The sequence below is a fragment of the Limulus polyphemus genome, unplaced genomic scaffold (assembly GCF_000517525.1).
Source record: "Limulus polyphemus unplaced genomic scaffold, Limulus_polyphemus-2.1.2 Scaffold2344, whole genome shotgun sequence".
Taxonomy (NCBI): Eukaryota; Metazoa; Arthropoda; class Merostomata; order Xiphosura; family Limulidae; genus Limulus; species Limulus polyphemus.
The window spans coordinates 39,878-62,064 of NW_013667954.1; the positions used below are offsets into that span (position 1 = coordinate 39,878).

General features: G+C 31.7%; 1 protein-coding gene across 1 annotated transcript in view; it reads right to left on the minus strand.

The window, feature by feature from the left end:
- The window catches only part of LOC106466686, a 38,635-nt gene extending 20,621 nt beyond the window's left edge, over positions 1-18,014 (minus strand). The window contains exons 1-2 of the mRNA XM_022394755.1: positions 18,010-18,014; positions 2,057-2,076 (exon numbers count right to left, since the gene is read on the minus strand). Coding sequence (XP_022250463.1) covers positions 2,057-2,070 — 14 coding nt within the window. The 5' untranslated portion in view covers positions 2,071-2,076; positions 18,010-18,014. The remainder of the gene's footprint in view (positions 1-2,056; positions 2,077-18,009) is intronic.
- Positions 18,015-22,187: the final 4,173 nt, after the last annotated feature.

Consider the following 22,187-nt stretch of genomic DNA (forward strand, 5'->3'; position numbering starts at 1 on the left):
ACTCTTGCCACTTTATTCCTCGGGTTTCGTGGACAAGAACACAACGTTGTACCAGGAAGATGGGACACCGTGTCACACTGCTAGAAACACCCAAAAGTGACAGGAAGAAAATGGTATTCAGAAGTTGCCCTGGCCGAGCCAATCTCCTGACATGAACCCCATCGAAAACCTTTGGGCCATATTCGACCGACAAGTCAAGAAACAACAACAAAAAAACAACTTCGAAGAGCGATCTACTCCAAGCCCACTCTTGCTTCAAAATGAAAATACCACAATCTAAAATTGACGAGATGATTCTCACGATGCCCCAAAGGATCAACGAACTCCACGAAGCGAAAGGAAGATCTACTAGATATTAATTAAATTATAAATATATCAATTCATGTGAATATGACTGAAAAATGTCATTTTTTCTGAAAAGGTGGTGTCAATTTACTTGTGACCACGCTGTTTATATGGCATATCCCCTCTACTCTTATTTATTTTGGGTACCAAGGGGGTCTAAAACACGCCTGGAAAGTCACCCAGGCATGGTAAGCTTCTAGTAGCACGTTTGCTGTGTTGCTGAACTCGAATGAGGCATGGAAATATGTATGTTAGTGACCCCTTTTCTGGAGCGCCATTATTGAAACTATGTGCATATTCTCACTCACAAATTAGTGAGATCAAATATGGCACACATGTTCAGGCACCACGAGCGGGTAACAATACTGTTGTATATAAAAATAATTAGGTTAACTAGGGTTATGCTATTTAATCAACGTGTTTTAATTTTTTCTTTTATTACAAATAAAATAGGTAAAAAAATACGTGCGCAGAGTAAGGAAAACGACTGAAAAAGAATACAAATATAAAAAACGTTTTTAGCATCACACAGTTCCTAAAATTTTTCAAACATAAGCTTTTAGCCAACCTTTTAAAACTTTAAGGTCTGTGTACGTATCTTCCTGCCCTATCTTATGTTTGTGTACATTCTTGTTGTGTACTAGCACCAACAATTACATAACTTGAACATTCTACGAACTTTCGATTTATGATAACACTAATCCTAGTATGAACTACGATCCCAAGACAGTTTAACATAACATAATGTTTAGGGACAACAAAAGACCTATTGATCCATCTCGGCTGTCCCATCCTCTAAACTAAACTAAACTGGATATAGCACACGATCAGGATGTTACTAAATGCTATTTTTAGACGAGATGGATGTGAAACAAAGTATATAAAAATATAAGATATTTATAAAGGAAGTATGAGAAACTACAAAAGGCACAATGTTTTAAAACTACGAGATTCAGAGTATTTCAGCAGAATCTAATTGTTTAAGACGTTTAGATGAAGAAATGAGTGTGAAGTACATAAAATAGTTTTATAAAATATAGAGCAATTTTTCAAGTAACTTGGAAATCATAAAACAGACACGAATGAGATTGAAGCAGAATTATTCAGATCAAATACAAATTTAGAAATCTGTGACGTAACAAATTCAGCCTGAAAATGAAATCAACATAACGAAACTAAATGCAGTCTTATTAAAATTCAATAGTTTACTAATATTTGTAAAGATAAAAATGATAAAATAATTACAAATTACACGATGTAGATAATACCTACAACATCACTAGAAAGAATATTTTATTATTATTACTATTTTAATTTAGGTTAGTTATAAGAAAATGAAGGTAGATTTGAGCGAAATAAAAGAAAAATTAGTTATTATAATTTTTAAAGTCATGTAACCTGAGCAAATCACAACAATGTCCAAGAGAAGTAACCGATAGGATAAATTCTGGAATACTTAAAACAACAAACAATTCTCGCTTTTGAGAAACGTCGGCTTCTGAATTAACATTATAAGAACGACCTTGTCTTGCTCGCACGGAAGAGAGCGAAGTAGAAAACGTTCACGAGTTCTCTAACCTAATAGTGTCCCAGTCCACGAAGCATTGTTTTGTAATTTATACAATGTATTTTGAGGATGAAAAACAATATATTAGTCTTCGTTGTGAATTTAAGAGGGTTTCTTGTACAATGATAAAACACGGGTACTTACCCCAAGTCTGGCATCACTTGCTCTCCTATCTTCACGAGGCTGGGATTCGCCGCACGAAACAGCTCAATCCTCGAATCGTACCAGGCACGAGACAGCAGTATCCCACCCCTCCTAACGTTTTACTCTCCCCCTAGCTCCGCAGTCTTCTGCTCTGTCCACGTGCTCATTTTCACTGTACGCAAACTCCATCACGGAATAAAAGCAGACGATTCTACGTATTACTTATTATTCTTAATGGAGGAGCATTGAAAAACAATGAGAGAGAAGTTCCATAAACGTTATATATTGGTAATTTTATCATTAATATAACATATATATATAAGGAAGAAGATTTTTGTATTTCTTATTCAACTAAAATTTATGTATTTTACTAGTACTTGGTGGGAGTACAAATGAAATATAACAGGACAAGTACTGGGTTAACGACACATAGAAGTGGTAATGTCCTTTTACTGTTGATATAAGAGTATCAACATAGAGTAAAGTTTTAGTGGCATATGAATGTTCCAAAGTAAGCTTTATAGGTGCAATACGTTGTTTAAATATATATATAAGTTAAGTAGGTTAAGTTAGGATCAGGAACAGTATTTTCGTATATTCCTGGATAGAAAGTATACAGAAACAGTACTTAGAGGGAAATTTAAACTACATATCAATTGACATCGTGATTAGCTTCCTTAATGTTTATTTTTATTACTACTACTACATCGGTGTTTCATTAATCTCGAATTACTGCTGTAACATTTTCCTTATTATCATTTATTATAGAAATCCACACTACGTGCACTGATCTTGTGTGAAAAGTTCCTTATTATCATTTATTATAGAAATCCACACTACGTGCACTGATCTTGTGTGAAAAGTTCCTTATTATCATTTATTATTGAAATCCACACTACGTGCACTGGTCTTGTGTGAAAAGCATTATCTTTCATTGAAGTTTATTCGAAAATTTATCTCTTATTTTGAGATGTGCTAAATTAAAGATACTCAAGTACACGAAAGCCAAAACACTGATAAAAGGATTATTTTTTGTTTGTTTGTTTGTTTGTAGTCAAGCGCAAAACTACACAATGGGTTATCTGTGTTGTGCCCACCACAGATATCGAAACCAGGTTTTTATCGTTATAACAAGTTAAAAAACAACAGATAACCCCATATTTTACAATTATCATAGTTAGGATAATATTTAATATACAAAGTGAAATTAGCATAAAACTATTGTCTCTATCTTTGATGACATTTCGATTTCAAGTTAAAAGGTATTGAAACTTACAGTAGTATTGCTTTGCGTAAAGCATTCATGCTCAGCATTATGAATAATTCAAGCAAAGGTGGAAAGATCATTAAATTCTATGTTCCTGTAATTCTCTCTTTATTTCTGACTGTGTTATTACCTAGCTTTCAACAGGATTAGTTCATTAATTGCTGAAGTTATCATGTGTTCTACATTGCCGAATCGACATATGACTAGTGAGAAAACGCACAATTTAACTCTTTATGTATCTTTCGTTATTAGCATTTCTTTTAAAATCAACATAAAAATCGAATAAATATTTCATGCCTAGTGTTATCAGACTTGCACAAAATATGTATATTTCAAACTTAGAAACCAAAACGCAGTCGCAATTAGTTCATTAGTTTCCTAACCACGTATATTTTACTTTATTCCTATCACAGCCTTAGTTTTATAAACAATTTACAGAAGTAGCCATAGCTTGTTACTCGTTTTCAAACGCATTGTTTGTTTATAGCTGTTAATGTAAGATACCGAATTCTATTGTCATGTGGATTACCATTGTTGACAGGTTAAAGACATTGACACCCGAGATGACTGATCTGTTTCCTAATAAATACCCTTTGTAACACGCAATTATACCTAATGTAATGTTTACCGTATCAATATTTTCTACTGGAGTTTAATAAATAACTCAAAAGACAAGAAAATTCTATCAGATAGATGAGGTTTCCAATAATAATTTTCTTTCATTAACAGTAAAATATATTTTCTTTAAACACTGATTTACAGGCACACGATAAATAGAACGTTTAGTTTACTATAAAAGCTGCTTAATACATATCAGACTTAAACCCTGAAATCTTTATTTCTTAGTCTTTCTGTGAAAAAAAAATCTATATTTTTAGATCTAGATCTTAATTTTCTAAAGTTTGAGAAGCAATTTTGCTAGCTATAAAACTTTATTCTAGTAAAATCCAAAACAGATTGTGAGCCTAGAAAAATTATTATTTGTCGTTCAGTTTACCGAACTTACGGGAATGTAGTCGAATGTTAACGTCACACGTTTATCATCATATCATTCTCAAGACACTTCAAATATTGAAACACTTTATACTTTGATCACTGACAACTTGGGGTATGATGGTGGGTAAAACAAAGTATTTTCTAATCCTAGAGCGAAAATACTCAATATGCTTATCTCATTTTAGACTATTGCCTGTTATAATACAAAAATATTTATGTTTAGCTACTACACTTAAATTAGAACAGTTACAATCTATTTTAGTACAATACTCAAAATGTATACTTATTTCTTATTATTCGATTGTCGAATTACTTTACATGAAAAAGTTATATAATTCATTTTGTCTATATTCAAAATTAAAAGATTATTATCCAAACAGTGCTTAACTATGGTCAATCCCTGAGGTGCTTTTTCAAATACAGCTTTCTAAGTATTATATTTTAAAATCAAGACAGTACTATCCCTGAACGAAACTAATTATTCATGATAAATTACGGACACCATTTTGTTAACAAAGAATAAAATATAATCAATACGTTTTTAATCAGAAAGTTCACTATTAATTGTTGTTGGTAAGCGAACTAATAATCAGTTTAAATCCAACATTCCAACTGCCGGTATTTTTCAATTTAAGCAATGATAATCTATGAGGAATAATATCAAAGATCTTAGACAAATCAAAACATACACCCATGATTTTAAGATTACTATCACATCCTTCATGGGTAGTATTTATTTATTTCCATACCAGTACTAAGTTTTTACCTTAAACCTAACTGATTACAAGATAGAGTACTACAACTTTGTAAATAATTAATCAGTCTTTTCTAGTACATTTTTCAAGTATTTTTGAAAAACCAGGCATCAACAAAATTGGTCGATAGCAATTAATATGCAATTTACTATCAATTATATAAATCGAAATGGCAATTCCGTCTTTTAATTTAAATGTAAATACCTATTATAAAACTTTAAATACTTTGAGTACATTTGAAGATATTAAATCAACTCCCCATGCAGTAAGACTACGTATAATATGTTCGATTTCTAAATTAGTAGCATGCAAGAAGAACCTGTATTATTAATATATTCATTTTTATTTACTTGATATGAAGATATCATTGTGTTATTCTGTTTTAAAACTTTACAAGCCATGTTTTTACCTACTGATGCAAAATAGTTGTTAAACTCCTTTAAAATTTATCTATAAGAATTACCTGGAAATAATTTCCCATTACTTGCAATAATATCATTTGGAATTTATCTATAAGAATTACGTGGAATTAAGTTACCATTACTTGCAATAATATAATTTGGAATTTATCTATAAGACTTACGTGAAATTAAGTTCCCATTACTTGCAATAATATCATTTGGAATTTATCTATAAGAATTACGTGGAATTAAGTTACCATTACTTGCAATAATATCATTTGGAATTTATCTATAAGAATTACGTGGAATTAAGTTCCCATTACTTGCAATAATATCATTTGGAATTTATCTATAAGAATTACGTGGAATTAAGTTCCCATTACTTGCAATAATATCGCCAACTTCAGAGGTAGTTACTTTAGTATTTGTAATTTTACTATTAAAAGCTCACACTTTCTTACAGAAATATTTACATAAGTCTAGCTTCCACTTAAAGTACTAATCTTTTTTATTATTATCAAAATATTTAACACATTTCTATATATTCTATATTCATTCTTGATTAATTTAGCGCAAAACTACAAAACCATTTTGTCATAACACTCTTGATACGTTGTAACAAAAAGATAATTCACTTTTGCAATGAAAACGTTCTTCATATTCTTTAGAACTTTTAGTACATCCTTTTTAATGTTATCTTTAACTAGAATAACTTTATACCACATTCTATAAACAATTATGGATTATATCTGGCTCAAGATTTCTTCATTTTGAAGGTACAAAATTAATATATTTCTTATTTTAATGAGCCACCATTATCAGTTATATCCAAAAAAATATTCTGATAGATTCAATTTCCTGATGTTTATATTCTTTCCTTTATTAATTGCAATAAAGGTAAATCCTACCTTTAACAGATTAATTTCCTCTTCTGACAAAGGTTTTGAACTTAACACTTTCAAGGACATTACTGGGGAAAATAAATGTTTATTTTCTTCCTTTAATTTTTCAATCCTTATTTTGCAGACTTTTTCATTCTATTAACTAATTGCTAATTATTTTCCTGCCTTTTTCTTCTGTATTTATTTTCTTTCCTTGTATTAAGTTCCCGTCTTCTTTTATTTCTCTTACCTTTCTTATATTTTTACTTATTTTATTTACTAATACCTTTTGGGTTTTCTGAATATTTAAAACTTTGTACTTTTCTCTTTCTGGAATCCTTTTTAAATCCATTTGTTCAAGGAACCATATTTATTTTTTTCCCAAATCTTCTAACTAATTTAGTATTCTTCTGTATAAAAAAAAACCTCTAATATTTTACTTATAGATTCACATTTTGGGTTTTCTGAATATTTAAAACTTTGTACTTTTCTCTTTCTGAATCCTTTTTAAATCCATTTGTTCAAGGTACCATATTTATTTTTTTCCCAAATCTTCTAACTAATTTAGTATTCTTCTGTATAAAAAAAAACCTCTAATATTTTATTATAGATTCACATAGATAGTAATTATTCGTTAAATGTCTTTACAGTTATGTTATTAAAGCTTTTTATTGTGTACGTAATTGCTTAATCGTCTGCTCTCAATTGTAGAGCTTTACTTTCAATTCTGATAGTTTTTACTTTTAGAAATTGACGAATTCTGTTTGTCCTTTGTTAGCGGATCAATTACATTACTCTAAATGTATGTGCTATAAAAGTGACCCTTCTTGGGGACTTTCAGTCAAGACTATCATATTTTTTCCCTCTCACATTTCTCCAATACGTTAGTTCTTTTTTGTTTAATGTTTTTTATGGGTATATTTTTTATTTTCGTAACAGATGTGCACGCATTATGAAAATACGGTGGAAAAATATTTTATTTGAATTTCTTACTTAAATGGGCCTATATTGCACAAAAAATATTTTTGTGATGAAATAGATTTCGGTAAGTTATAAATGTGTACGATAGCTAGAAATAACAATTGAGAAACCAACAAAAATATTTTCATGGTTTATTTAGACAGTTACTTGGAAGTAACAGCATTCTACTACAGAAATGAAGCGTTTGTATGTATATTAAGCAACAAAAATATGTTTGTTACCTGTACGTTAGAATGTGCGATAGAAGGTTAAGAGTAAACTAACGTTAGCATGTGCGATAGAAAGTTAAGAGTAAACTAACGTTAGCATGTGCGATAGAAGGTTAAGAGTAAACTAACGTTAGAATGTGCGGTAGAAGGTTAAAAGTAAACTAACGTTAGAATGTGCGATAGAAGGTTAAGAGTAAACTAACGTTAGAATGTGCGAGAGAAGGTTAAGAGTATAACGTTAGCATGTGCGATAGAAGGTTAAGAGTAAACTAACGTTAGCATGTGCGATAGAAGGTTAAGAGTAAACTAACGTTAGAATGTGCGATAGAAGGTTAAGAGTAAACTAACGTTAGAATGTGCGAGAGAATGTTAAGAGTAAACTAACGTTAGAATGTGCGATAGAATGTTAAGAGTAAACTAACGTTAGAATGTGCGATAGAATGTTAAGAGTAAAATAACGTTAGAATGTGCGATAGAAGGTTAAGAGTAAACTAACGTTAGAATGTGCGATAGAAGGTTAAGAGTAAACTAATGTTAGAATGTGCGATAGAAGGTTAAGAGTAAACTAACGTTAGAATGTGCGGTAGAAGGTTAAGAGTAAACTAACGTTAGAATGTGCGATAGAAGGTTAAGAGTAAACTAACGTTAGAATGTGTGATAGAAGGTTAAGAGTAAACTAACGATAGAAGGTTAAGAGTAAATTATATTATTATGTTGATTTAGAAAGTTCATACTGCATATAACCTCAAAGAATCGACACAATTCTTGCTTATAACTTTGAGTGTTAATAATAACAACTTAGCTGTAGTATACTCATTAAAAGTATACTATAAAATTCTCAGAATTAGGACTTATGTTTACATGCTAACTATACATACATACATAAGTAGTTTACGTAATTTGTACCTATACATTTCTTTTTAAGCTAAACCATAACAAGCAGAATATTTAGTGAATATCAGTCGGAATTAGAAGCAAATGGTGGTGCGAGACAGAGAAAACAAAAGCAATAATGCGAGTGTGCAAGTTTGAATCTATGAACTATAAGTTTGTTTATTAAGCACAAAGCTCACAACAGATTATGTGTGCTGTGTCCACAACGGGTATCAAAACCCATTTTTTTAGCGTTACAAGCCTTCAGACTTACCGCTGAGCCACTGACGGGCTGAGCTATAACAGTTTACATTATAAGACTTTACGGATTTTTATGTTAACTTTCGAAAATTAGTATCCATCCAGAAATGATTATAAAATAAAAGATAATAATTATCTTATCCAAAACTTAGCACTTTTTTTAAATCAATAAAATGTCATATGTCTACTGGAAAAACAATAAGTGGGGTTACTGAAGAAACGAAAATGTATTACTGTAAAACTGAACCTATAGCTTGAATCCTGATTTAAAAATGATACAATGAATTGCTTTCGTTCTAGTGAATAAATAATTAGAGTTTTAAACACAAAACAAAACGGATATAAAATAAAGAAACATTCTACAAACCACTGAGGTTAATATAAAATATTTTTATGGTGAGAAACGTTCTACAAGCTGTTGACGTTAATTTAAAATATTTTCATGTAGAGAAAAGTTATACAAACTGTTGACGTTAATTTAAAATGTTTTCATGTAGAGAAAAGTTATACAAACTGTTGACGTTAATTTAAAATATTTTCATAAATAAACGTTCTACAAACTGTTTATGTTAATTTAAAATGTTTTCATGTAGAGAAAAGTTATACAAGCTGTTGACGTTAATTTAAAATGTTTTCATGTAGAGAAAAGTTATACAAACTGTTGACGTTAGTTTAAAATATTTTCATAAATAAACGTTCTACAAACTGTTTGACGTTAATTTAAAATGTCTTCATGTAGAGAAAAGTTATACAAACTGTTGACGTTAATTTAAAATGTTTTCATGTAGAGAAAAGTTATACAAACTGTTGACGTTAATTTAAAATGTATTCATATATAGAAATGTTCTATATTAATTTGACATTAATTTAAAATATTTTCATGTAAATAAACGTTCTACAAACTGTTGACGTTAATTTAAAATATTTTCATGTAGAAACGTTCTACAAACTGTTGACGTTAATTTAAAATGTTTTCATGTAGAAACATTCTACAAACTGTTGACGTTAATTTAAAATGTTTTCATGTAGAAACATTCTACAAACTGTTGACGTTAATTTAAGATGTTTTCATGTAGAGAAAAGTTCTACAAACTGTTGACGTTAATTTAAAATATTTTCATTTAGAGAAAAGTTTTACAAACTGTTGACGTTAATTTAAAATGTATTTTCATGTAAAGAAAAGTTCTACAAACTGTTGACGTTAATTTAAAATGTATTTTCTTGCTACTGGAATAAGAAATAAAATTTTTTATACCTACTTGTAAAGTTTTTCGTTATTTTACAAGCATGTCAGGGGTAAAAAATAAATGATTTTTATCCATGTGTTATTTTTTATATCTCTTTATTTTACAAGCTTACAACCCCATTTGTAAGCCCGTTGACGTTGTATATGAAAGACAGAATGTAGAAGCTGCTTCTATTTGAGAAATAAAAAAAGAATAAAAAAATTACAAAAAAATAGCGGAGAAATTTCACTGAGTTATCTATTTCAAAAGACTTACCGAAATGTAAAGTATGCTAATCTTCCTTATTTCAGAATCAAATTTGCGACACTGTCGAACTTCTTAATAGAGCAAAATGAGATAAAACAAGTTATGCCGCCTTAATTAGAATATATGTATATAGTCCTCAATTTTAAATCGAATGTGTAACAAGAAAAAAAGAAAATATTATGACTATAATCTTTTTTTTTGTCCCGAGAGAAATTTTTCGAATTATAGCTAAAAAAAAATCCAATTTGTCTTTTAAACTCCAGTATAAAGAATCATTCTCTGGAGAACACAAGTCTTTCGTCAATTTCCAGTTAACCGAATTCGATAGACTAGAGCCACTGAAACTAAATGACAAAAAAAATTGGAATTGCTCATTTTACTTAAAAGCCAACATGAGAGGAAAAAAAGTTGTTGATTAAGTCAGTAAGTAATCAAACAGAAAGTTAGGTCTCAGGATAAGATACTTTTCAAACAATTACGTGTAACTATGATTACCATAGAATATCTCAATTCGACTATATATATTTTACTTCTCAAGTCTGAAAAGAAATGTTTTTTTTTATTATTATTTTATCGAAGTTCCTGAAAACTTGATCACCGATACAACATGTACAAAAGAAAAAATAGCTTCTACATCAACCTATTGGTCCAAAAAAGTTTAAACGAGTCTTCTCACGGTTTAGTCGATAAAACATTAAGGATTCTTCTTCTGTTAATATACTAATAGGGTTGCCAGGATTAGGATTAAACCTCTATATCTTGAGAGTTTGACTTATAAATTGAGCACATTAAATTCTCCTAATATTTCCAACTTTTCCAGAAAAAAAAAGCTCTCATACTAAGTTTCAACACAATTTTAAATTAACGAATCTTTAGAATTGCTTTTAATATATGGCTAGGAGTGGTCTAGTGGCTAGCTTGCCGAACTATAAATTTCATGGTCCACGGTTTGCATCCTGTTGCAGTAAAATCGTTCTCCTCTCTTTGGGACTGTAGACGCGTTATAAGAGTAAAAGTCACGATCAAATAACCAAAAGCTGGTTATGGTGCTTTATTCTCTCACTTCAGAATTAGGGGCGGCTACTGTAGCTACCTTGATGTACTTTTGCGCCAATATCCGAAACAAACTGTTAATATATCATTACATAAAGTTAGCCATCATAAAACGAAATTATGTAGCTAAGGAACTCTTGTATGCTTCCACAAGTTAGTTAAAAGTATTTTTTCCTGATTACTGCAGCACTAAGAACATGCAAGACATAATTAAGTACCTCAAAATTAGGAGGAAATAAATAGAACAACCCCTCCCTCCCTCTCTCTCTCTCTCTAGTGATCCATCTTAATTCCTTGAAGTTTCACACAAATATTTATCACGCACCCAAGAATACTAGTTCATTGTTCATTGATTTTCGGACATAGCCCTTTATAAAGCAGTTTTATACTAAAATAATGACATATAGCTTATGGATAAAAATCTAACCCAATGTCTCTTTTTCTTTTCCTCATATTATTTGCAATTATTTTATATATTTGAATTTCATATGCTACATACAAATCTATATTTAAGAGTGGATTATATTTACACTGCAATGTATAGGTTCACACTCTGACTTATTAATGTTCCTTTTAAAAGGGTGAAATGCATTACCAGAAGAAAAGTCATTGAAATGGGTATTACGATAACTCTCTACTTGCGTATTGATAAGTAAAACTAGTGAAATATTTTTGTCTGACCTCATAATGCATCAAAGTGTAATTTATTGCATAATGATTATGCCCCCCAGTAGCACAGAGGATACTGCTAGAAACAGGGTTCTGATACCCGTGGTGGGCAGAGCACAGATAGCCCTTTGTGTAGCTTTGTGCTTGATAACAAACAACGTAATGATCATAATTTTTGGCGGATGGTGCCAGGCATGTCGTATATTTTTCTGGATAGGCTTAGAAGCAAAGGTGACGTTGTTAGATTCACATTTAATTCGGGGGGGGGGGCTTGTATATCCACAGATTCTCTTTTCTGCGAAGCATTTCCTTGTTAACCGCACTCCCCAAGATGTCAAAGTGATTAGATGTAACACTTACGTCACAGTCTTGTGAACAATGGCAATGAATGGCTGACAGATTAAGTATTGTATTTTGCGCATGCTCTTTAATTCTTGAGCTCCAACAACAAATTGTAGAGCCCACATAGCCAAGGTGGGTTTTTGTTTGTTCGTAGTTTAAGCACAAAGCTACACAGTGGGCTATCTGTGCTCTGCCTACCATGGGCGCCAAGGTGTGTAGGTGATATATAAAATAGATTACATTTGGCGCGCTTATAAAACCATGTAATTTAGATGTTTGTTGATGAAAGCTTTGCTTTCAGTGAATCCAGCTTTTATGTGTCGCAATAATTGTTTACTATCGTTGTATTTCTGTTTATCGATCCTTGAGACAGTTAAACAATGAAAATCCGTTTCCAAATTATTCCTTACTCAGATGAAAATGGTTTCCAATTTCACATTAAAGCCTAATCAGTTGTTTAATGGTTTCTATTTCAACATTACTGCCTAATCACTTAATTAATTAATTATTTCCAATTCCATATTGTAGTCTAATCAGTTAATCAATGGTTTTCCATTTTCATATTATGGTCTAATCGGTTATTTAATGGTTTTACATTTCCACACTATTGATTGGTCAGTCATTTATTAACTTCTTATTTCTATATTAATACTTGGTCAGATTATTAGTGGTTTCCTACTCATTATCTATGTCTTTTATCTGAACAGTTTCATCCTTCCGTAGACTAGAAAACCATTCTTTATCATATAATTAGTGTCCCTTTCATGCGTACCGTCATTAACAATAAATTTTACTGTCATTAAGTTAATACTAAAATTCGTGTCCTAATAAAAAATCGTTTTAGAGTTTTAAAATAAATTTTATGCCTGCTTTCTGATTTATAGTCATTATTCTTCGAATGTTTTTAATGGCTCAAAAGTTATTTGTTAGTAGTTGTTTTCCTATTTATTATTCAGGGGAAGTTATTGTAAGTAGTTGTGCACAATTAACATGTCAGAGTGCTGTAACTCACTCTGAATAATATCTGCCCACCAGTGGCACAACGGTATGTCTGCGGACTTACAACGCTAGAATTCGGGTTTCGATACCCATGGTGGGCAGAGCACAGATAGCCCATTGTGTAGCTTTGTGCTTAATTACAAACAAACTAAATAATATCTAACTGTTTTGAAGAGGCTTACTCCGATATTGCATTAGTTACTTGCTGGATATGCTTTTTTCCTTGTAAAGCGTTAAAGAAATAATAGGATTAAGTATCGCTTATTAAGAAGTTAAAAGATCTTTTATATCAACATTTCATATATTAAGTTAAGTACATATTGTTTATTAACATATAACCAGATCAGTCTCTACATTTTGTACGTATTAATCAACCAATTCTGTAATGAACTAGGAAGAATATTACTGTACAGCAAATATGCACTACGTTGTGGAAGTCCTTGATTATTTATATCGACTCTTACTTTGTCTTCTACAATGAACTCTGAAGATCGGGAAAAAAATTAGCAAAGTTTACAATGAGTTTTAAACATTGTACGATGCGATTTGAAAATTTACAATGGACTTTTTCGTTAAATGAGTCAGTTGATATCCGTTTGACAATAGAATCTGCAAACAAATAGATTATAGCTAGCCATCTATCGAAATGTATACACAGACATGTTGAATTTGACCTACTAACCCTCCGAATGCACTTGAAGACAAATTTAGACTGGTAAGTCAATTCTCCAATGGTATATGAAGACGAGTTGATACAGATTAGTCAATTCTCTTGCTGTATCTAAGGGCAAGATTTTACTGGGTATCAAATTTCCAGGTGTGTCTAAAAACACGTTGACCCTGGTTTGCCAAGTTTTCAATTGACTTTTAAGTTGGATCAGTAGTAATTAGCCAATTTTAGGAGGAAACTGTTGGAATAAATTTTTAAACTAAATTGGTTCAATATCTGGATGATGCAACTTTTGAAGACAATTCACTGTCATATATGCGTTGAATTATATTTACCCTGGATTTATGAGTGTTAATATATTTCTTTTAAGAAGTTCAGTGTTAGGAACACTGGTTGGTGTTGAGAGAGGTGAGAAGGCGGCCGGCTTTTGGTCAGTTCCTAAGGGGTTAGAGGATTACAGCACTAAGTAGTTAGAAAATTATTGGATGGATCGGTCGCCTTTCTTGTTTAGTCACTGCAGAGATTAGATAATACATTTATGATTATGAAACGTTCGTTGTAATACTAATTACGTAAAATATATGCAAGTGCATAAAAGAAAAGGACCCGTTGGAGTGGTTTTTGGAAAAGGAATATAAAACACAGACGTTTAAGTTAACAGAAGAAAAAAATAAAGGGCCGTAATATGTGAGAGCAACACAATAAACCAAGAGAGAGGTGAAGGAAGAAATACTATGCTGCCAGTAATGAGCAAAAACCTAGTTCTAAATTTATGTGTTGTTGATTGTTGTAATAAACAGCAGTTTATTATGTATTTCGCTATGAATCAGTTCCTAATAAAAATACGTACAAACTTAATAAAGTTGAAAGGAAAGCGATGTTAGTAAAGCAAAATCATAAAGAAATGGTGAAGAAGTGGTCTACAACAATTTACCACGTGTGAATAAAATAAGTTAACATCGTTTGATAATTCTTTAAATGCATATCGTAATACAAAATATTTCATCATAGGAGGCCATGTTTGTACTGTCAAGTTTGACGTTTAATTATTCTAAGTTTTAATGTTGAGAAATATCTTAGAAGAAATAATAAAACAATTCAGAAATGAACAAAGAGTTTGTTGTTACGCACAAAGCTACACAATGGGTTATATATATATACTCTGCATGCCACGGTTATCGAAACCTGGTATTTAGTGTTATAGGCCTTCAGGTTTACCGCTGAATCATTGATAAACCAATTGTAGAGAATGATATCCTAATGAGACAACCACTATATTTATTAATAAATCCTAAGCACGAATACAAAATTAAAACCACAACTTCGTTGGATTTACTCCCCACCTCCTAACATTTAACTGAATCTCCACATACTGTACACTTCTAGGCCAATTACAACGCTTCTCGTGTTTGCTAGCCTGTTTTTACTGTTATACTTTACTAAATATATTTTGACAACTTGAAAATTAATTTTTAACTTCTCCCTGTAAACTGTATTAATATCGTCTTTAGGTTTCTTTTTTCTATAATTTCATTCTTTATATTCCAGTTTAACAGGAGGGATAAATATCTTTCTCGCTGTTAAGGACGAGACTGACTAGCTCTAGTTAACTTTACTAAACAAATTCGATTGTAATATTGTACCATTTGTAACCCTCTCCTACAATAATTGTTTTTATACTTATGCTAGTTTTACACTCCAACCGTACTGTTTGAAAGCAGTAGAGAAAGAACATGTCCGAGTACTTGGTTCCTCCTCTTTCAATACTGGAAAAATGAGTAGGAGAAACGTAACTGCTGTTTCTTACTGAAATGCTTTCACAAGAACGAGGAAAACCGAGCGTGGCTCAGCGGTTAACGTACTGGGCTTTCAACTGAAGAGTCTATAGTTTGAGAAGTGATGTAACTAAATGCTATCAGCTGTGGACGACTTATAAAATGACAGTCAATTCTGTCATTATTCCGGTTAAAAGAGGCGGACAAAACATTTGTGAGGGCAGTTTGTGCTACTAACTGGCTGTCTTCCTTCTGATTGGTAAATCAGACAGCTTAAACACTAGAGGTCTCAGATCAACTGTGAAATAATTGTTAATGCATTTGTACACACAATTAGTGAAGGTTATGTATAACAGGATGGAAAACCTCAAATTATTTCTCTTTAACCTGAATATATCAGTTGTTTAACATAATATTGTACTTGCTGTTACTTTTGTCTTATTTAGCATTGTGTTAAAAACATATACCTATGTTCACAACCATCCAAACCAATTTCAATAAGAATGTAAACGATCACTGCAAATTCTCGTTACCTTAAAACGTTATTTACTAACGCACTCCTATTTATTATAAACAAATCTATTGAAAATTATCGTTTCAAGAAATATATGTGATAGTTTGAACAAATGAGTTTTAAACAGAGGGAGCCAGTATTAAACCTATCACGACATTTAATTGCATAAATTAATGTTGTATGATGTACATGGTCCGTTAAGGGGGAGATGAAATTGAATTAATTGTTTTTGTTTAAACTCTGATGCACACTGGGAATGTTTTGAGTCATTAATATATGGCATGTAACTGCATAAATAACTAACTGAAAGTCAGGGGTTAAGAAAATCAGAATCTTGTATTTTAAAATATGCACTTTGGAGACAACTTCACAATCATAAATTGAGTTCATATGAAAAACCTCCAATCATAAACTTAAACTGGAGTATCTTGATAAAAATAGATATACAAAAATTAAAATAATTTAATAGATAGTTTTGTAACTAATGATAAAGTTTAATAAACGTATGAAACAAATTAACGGTTAATTCTATGTTCGCTAAGATATCAATATTATTTGATGTAATTGTTTCAATATGGTTGGATGTTTTAAGACGTTGAGATACAAGAACGTAAGCCACGCGATGAAGTTCCTTGTAAATGCTCGTAAAATCCTATATATTTCAATTTACTTATTTCTTTAAGCCTTGCAAAAGATCGTGGTGAAAAATACTGATCTTGTAATTTCACTTTTCAGTTAAAGAAAGAATGACCGTTTTACAGATTCCCAGAAAAACATTGGTTTTGTCTGATGCTAAAGATATATAAAATAACTATGGAAAATTATTTAAAAAATGATAAAGAGATAGACAGAAACCTCAAATGTCCAATGTAATAAAAGGAAATAAATAGTTTTCAATCTTCGTTTGCATTTTAAGATGTTATGAATGTTTCGTTTTCTCACTAACAGATGGAAGCACTACCAATATTGATTAAGGTGTATGAGAGGATTTAAAAAATGTTAGAAACTACAATATATTCGACAATGAATATTTTAAAGTATTTACTAAAACTGCGCTCTTGCATTCGTGGAGGTACTTTTGTGCAAAATGTTTAATTTTTTAAACTGTATTTAGAATGTTCTGATAGTTTTATGGATTTTGTTACCCTCTGTGAGAAGTTGCTTCAATTATAAATTACAGTCTACTTGTGAAATTTGCCAGCTTACTAAATCGTATTTTTGCATCTCCTATTTCTATATATATATATATTACGTTTAAGAGCTCAGCAGTAGCAACAGTTATTGTATGTTACAGAATTATCCTTTCTTCTCGTTACAACACAAATGCTTTTAAAGTTTCTGTATTGCATTCATAAGTATGCGTAGAGTGCTATGTAAAAAATTGAATACTGTCAAGGCAAATAGAGCAGGATGTGCTTGCCTGAAGTATATACTTATTCTTGATTAACGTTTGAAATCTGATTATAAGAAGATGACTTTAACATACGTTTACAGTTTTTCCAAAAATAATGGATAAAAAGCTTTATTTTACTAAGGCACACTTCACTTTCCACGAACTAAAAGCTTTACTTTCCGATAAAAATAAAACGCGTGCGCTAGTAAAATACTGCCATGTGTAAATACAAACGACTATGCGAGCACAAAGTAGGAGTATCAAATAGAACGTTTTCTGGCTATTCGGTTGCCATGTAACCAAACATTTTATGTTTGTTGTTAAGTGCAAAGTTACACAATGAGCTATTTGTACTGTGTCAACGCGAGTATCAAAACTTGACTTTTAGTGGTAAAAGCCTTCAAACTTTGCGCTGAGCCACCAGGGGATTGTAACCAAGCAGCTTAGCAGTATTGACAAATATTACATTTAAGAAAAATGTAATGCAGTTCAATGAGTTTGTACTTTACTCGTTCGAAGAGACTATGTTGTTTACTAGTTTCTAACCCGACAGTAAGAATGTCATTCGTGTTTGTTTAATTTTGCGCAAAGCTACTTGAGGGCTATCTGGCTAGGGATCCTTAATTTGAAATGACAAACTAGAGAGAAGGAAACTAGTCAACACCACCCACCGCCATCTCTTGGTCTACCTTTTATCCACGAATATTGAGATTAAGCAACACGTTATAGCGTTCCCAAGGCTGAAAGAATGTGCATATTTGATGCGCTTAAAAACTATACAATAGGCTATTTGTGCTGTGCCCACCGCGTGCCCAATTTTTAACGTGATAATCCCTCACACATACCGCTGAGCCATCGGGGAGCTGAAGAAGGAAAACTGACTTTTGAAAGCTCTCTGTTGCCAGATTTCCTGGTTTATAATTCGTCTAATATCTTATTCTACTTAGCTTATATTATGACTATAATTCATTCTCTTTACGTCATCATATTGCAATTGCCAATATATATATATATACTAAACCAAAATTGGCGATATCTAATCTTTATTAATCTAATTAGAAAACAAATTCAACAGTTGAATTGAACTAGTAATATTTTTAAAGACTGTCAACAATGGCCTTATTCATAACACACCACAGAATCCTTTCATTTGTGGCGCATCAATAGTTATTACATTTCTATTTCAATCTAATGGAAGTTAACACAACGTTTTTTTGAAAACGTATAACCTTATACTGTCAATGTTGGCCATAATTTGTTTTTTAAATTAGGATTATTGATTTCCATTTGGTCTAGCATTTTATAAACCAACCTATAAAACACGTTGACTGGTATAAATTTAAAAATTAATGTTCTTCCTTATCGGAAATTGAATTTCTGTAGGGATCTGTTTCCCCTTTTTTTTACAGTTGAAATGTTTATTTCTCTATAACATTCCTTTGCTGTATACCCAGTGAATTTCACATTTACAACATTCGCATATTTCTAACTTATATATATTTTAAATAAATGTTGTTGTTTTTTGTAATTTTCCACCTGCTCTAACAATGTTTAAGGATGAAGAAAAAAAAATGATGATGAGACATAATTAACATAACATGTCTAGACAAGTGTAAATTTAACATCGGGAATTGCAAATCGCGTGACCGTTAGGAGATGTCGCGTGCGTTCGTTCGTCCATATGTTCAGACCCAGAAAGTCCACAAATTTGTTTCAAAGTTTTCCTCTTGAGACTTTTATATTGTTCAGATCAGTGGAATTAGAGGATAAAAAGTTTATAAAAACACAACATGCGCATCAGTATGAGAAAAACTGTCTAAGAATAAGAAGTAATTAAGACGCCACCTAGTTGGCGGAAAGCATACGTTTGTATTGCAAAGAAGCAAAACCTAAGAAGAAAAATTTTATATGTGAAAGCCCTGATACTAATTTCTTGGAAAAGGAAGCTAATATAAACTTTTTAAAAAGAAAAACATAAATTTTCGAGAAAGTGTTTCTAGTTTCGTGTAGATTAAAAAAGATATTCCAAGTAGCGTTTTCTATTATTACCGACTTCTATCAGTATATTCTCATATGCGTAGTTGATGTACAAAAAAGGTCAGTCGCAGTTTGCTAGAAAAATGAGCTTATTAAAAGGCGCAATCTTGGTCGTGATCTAAATAAGCAATAAAATCATAAGTAAGTCAAAGAATGCCTTCAATAAATTAAGAATATGCTGCTGAGCAGAAAAATTGGATGGAGGAAATATAAGAATACACCTAACTGGTAGTACGTTTAGTTGTGGTTTCAAATCAATAAAACAGCTATTTGAATATGTTGAAATACACGCTGTATTTAAACATCCAGGCCTAAGATTATTTCCACTGTCAATTCAACATAGTTAGGATGGTTAAGTGCGCAGATCATTATGACAGTTTCCGGTTATTGAACCCACAATTATTCTTATACAGCGACGAGTGGTTAAAGAAGAAGATACAGTAGGGTGTAGCACTAAATAATTGTCCCCACATTATCCTAACTAGCAGATCGAGAGGTAAGAGAGAGCTTAAGCCCCAGCTACAATTGGATGAAACGGTGTAACTTCCTCCGTACATTGTTCTCACTATCAGTGAAGTGTAATTAACCTCGCAGACCTGGTGAGGTTTAGTACTGCAAAGATCAGTTAGCGTTTTTTGTCTTTTGCAATGTCAATTATTCTCAAAGCTATTTAGAAGTTAAATGATGTTATGTTGAATATAAATACATGTTATATACGCATATAACAAGTAGCGCCTCCTATATCGTGCACGCCTTCACGCAACAGAGCAGTAACAAATGTGTCTTGATGTGGAAAGAGGACTTTTAGAGTACATCGTCTATTATATCTAACTTCTGTCTGCAAGTCTCACGTGTAGAGGAAATATCACATTTAAATTCAAGAGCAGATGATAACAGCATAATAAAATTAGGTTTTCTATACTAGTAGGTAGAGCATATCGGAATGCAGCTGGAATTTTCAACATGAATGACATTTATACGTCCCTAACATTGAATTTCTGACAGAGGGCAGTAAACCAGCAGCATCGACCACCTTTAGAGCTTTGTCAGGATTACATGTTACTGCTCGCAGCTGATAGTGTTCTGTGGTACCTTGGATCACTTCCCGCAGCTGATAGTGTTCTGTGGTACCTTGGATCACTTCCCGCAGCTGATAGTGTTCAGTGGTACCTTGGATCACTTCCCGCAGTTGAGAGTGTTCAGTGGTACCTTGGATCACTTCCCGCAGCTGATAGTGTTCAGTGGTACCTTGGATCAATTCCCGCAGTTGAGAGTGTTCAGTGGTACCTTGGATCAATTCCCGCAGTTGATAGTGTTCAGTGGTACCTTGGATCACTTCCCGCAGCTGATAGTGTTCAGTGGTACCTTGGATCACTTTCCGCAGTTGATAGTGTTCAGTGGTACCTTGGATCCTTCGACTTGCAACCCGGCATCCTAACCATAAGTTTAGAATTGACTCTTTAATTTCAGGAGTTTAATACAATTCCCAATGTCTGTTGTGTATCAGGAACGTTCCGTTGATCTCGTTTTAACTTTTAAATAAGCATGAAATCATTAATCATCTTTTCTGTGCATTTTGTCATTAACCCTACCTATTTCATTGTTTACGGTGCTGATGAATTAGAACATAGTCATGTGATTATTATTATAATAAAGTTGTATCGTGTACTAAAATTGAAACGATTACCAAGCACGTTGTTTACCTTTCAAAAACATTCAGTCTGTTACTCCAATTTCAGATTAAAAGTGTTTGTTTAATAATTTTCACGCAAAGCTTCACATAGGCCCATGTACACATAGTCGTCCCTAATTCTCAAGGGTTAGATTATACCAAAGGCATATATTCTTGATCTACTTGGAGCTGGCCGAATAGTGGAGTTTAACAATCTTTCTTAGAGAGCACCCACGGCCCCAAATTGCGGATCGTGCCTTTTTTGACCACAGATTGAAAGGAATTATTTGTGAATACCTAAACTTCAAAAGTAGATGAAACTTTTACATTCTTTACCAAACAGAACTTATTTCAGGATTATTTTATTCAGCTTTATAAAATTATGCAATTTTTATAGACCAGTATAGATGTTAAAAGGTTTGCTATAATATCACACAAAATGGTTCATGTAATAATAAGTATAAAAAAATATCATTTGATAAAAATAGGTTTATATAAGGTATTATTTTTTTTGGGGGGGGAATAACTACAAATTATATTTTTTTATATATAACACGACTGGATTGAATATTACAAATTGTAAATTAGGTGTAGAAAGCAAAGTAGTTTTTTTTTTTTAAACAAATAACATTCTCAAATACTTTGTATACGTAGATAATACATGTTAGACAACGTAATACCAAACACCCCATGACATTTTTAAAACCAGTCGTGTCTTGCTATCGATAATTATTATGTAATTTCTGTCAGGCGTGATAAGAGTTTGTTTTCTTATCTAATTAATACTAACTAATCTGGCATTATTTACTTTAGAGTAAAAACTTCACAAAAGATGGCGCTACTAATAATGACTTCTCAGAATATTTTATTTGACTTACTATTCAAATATG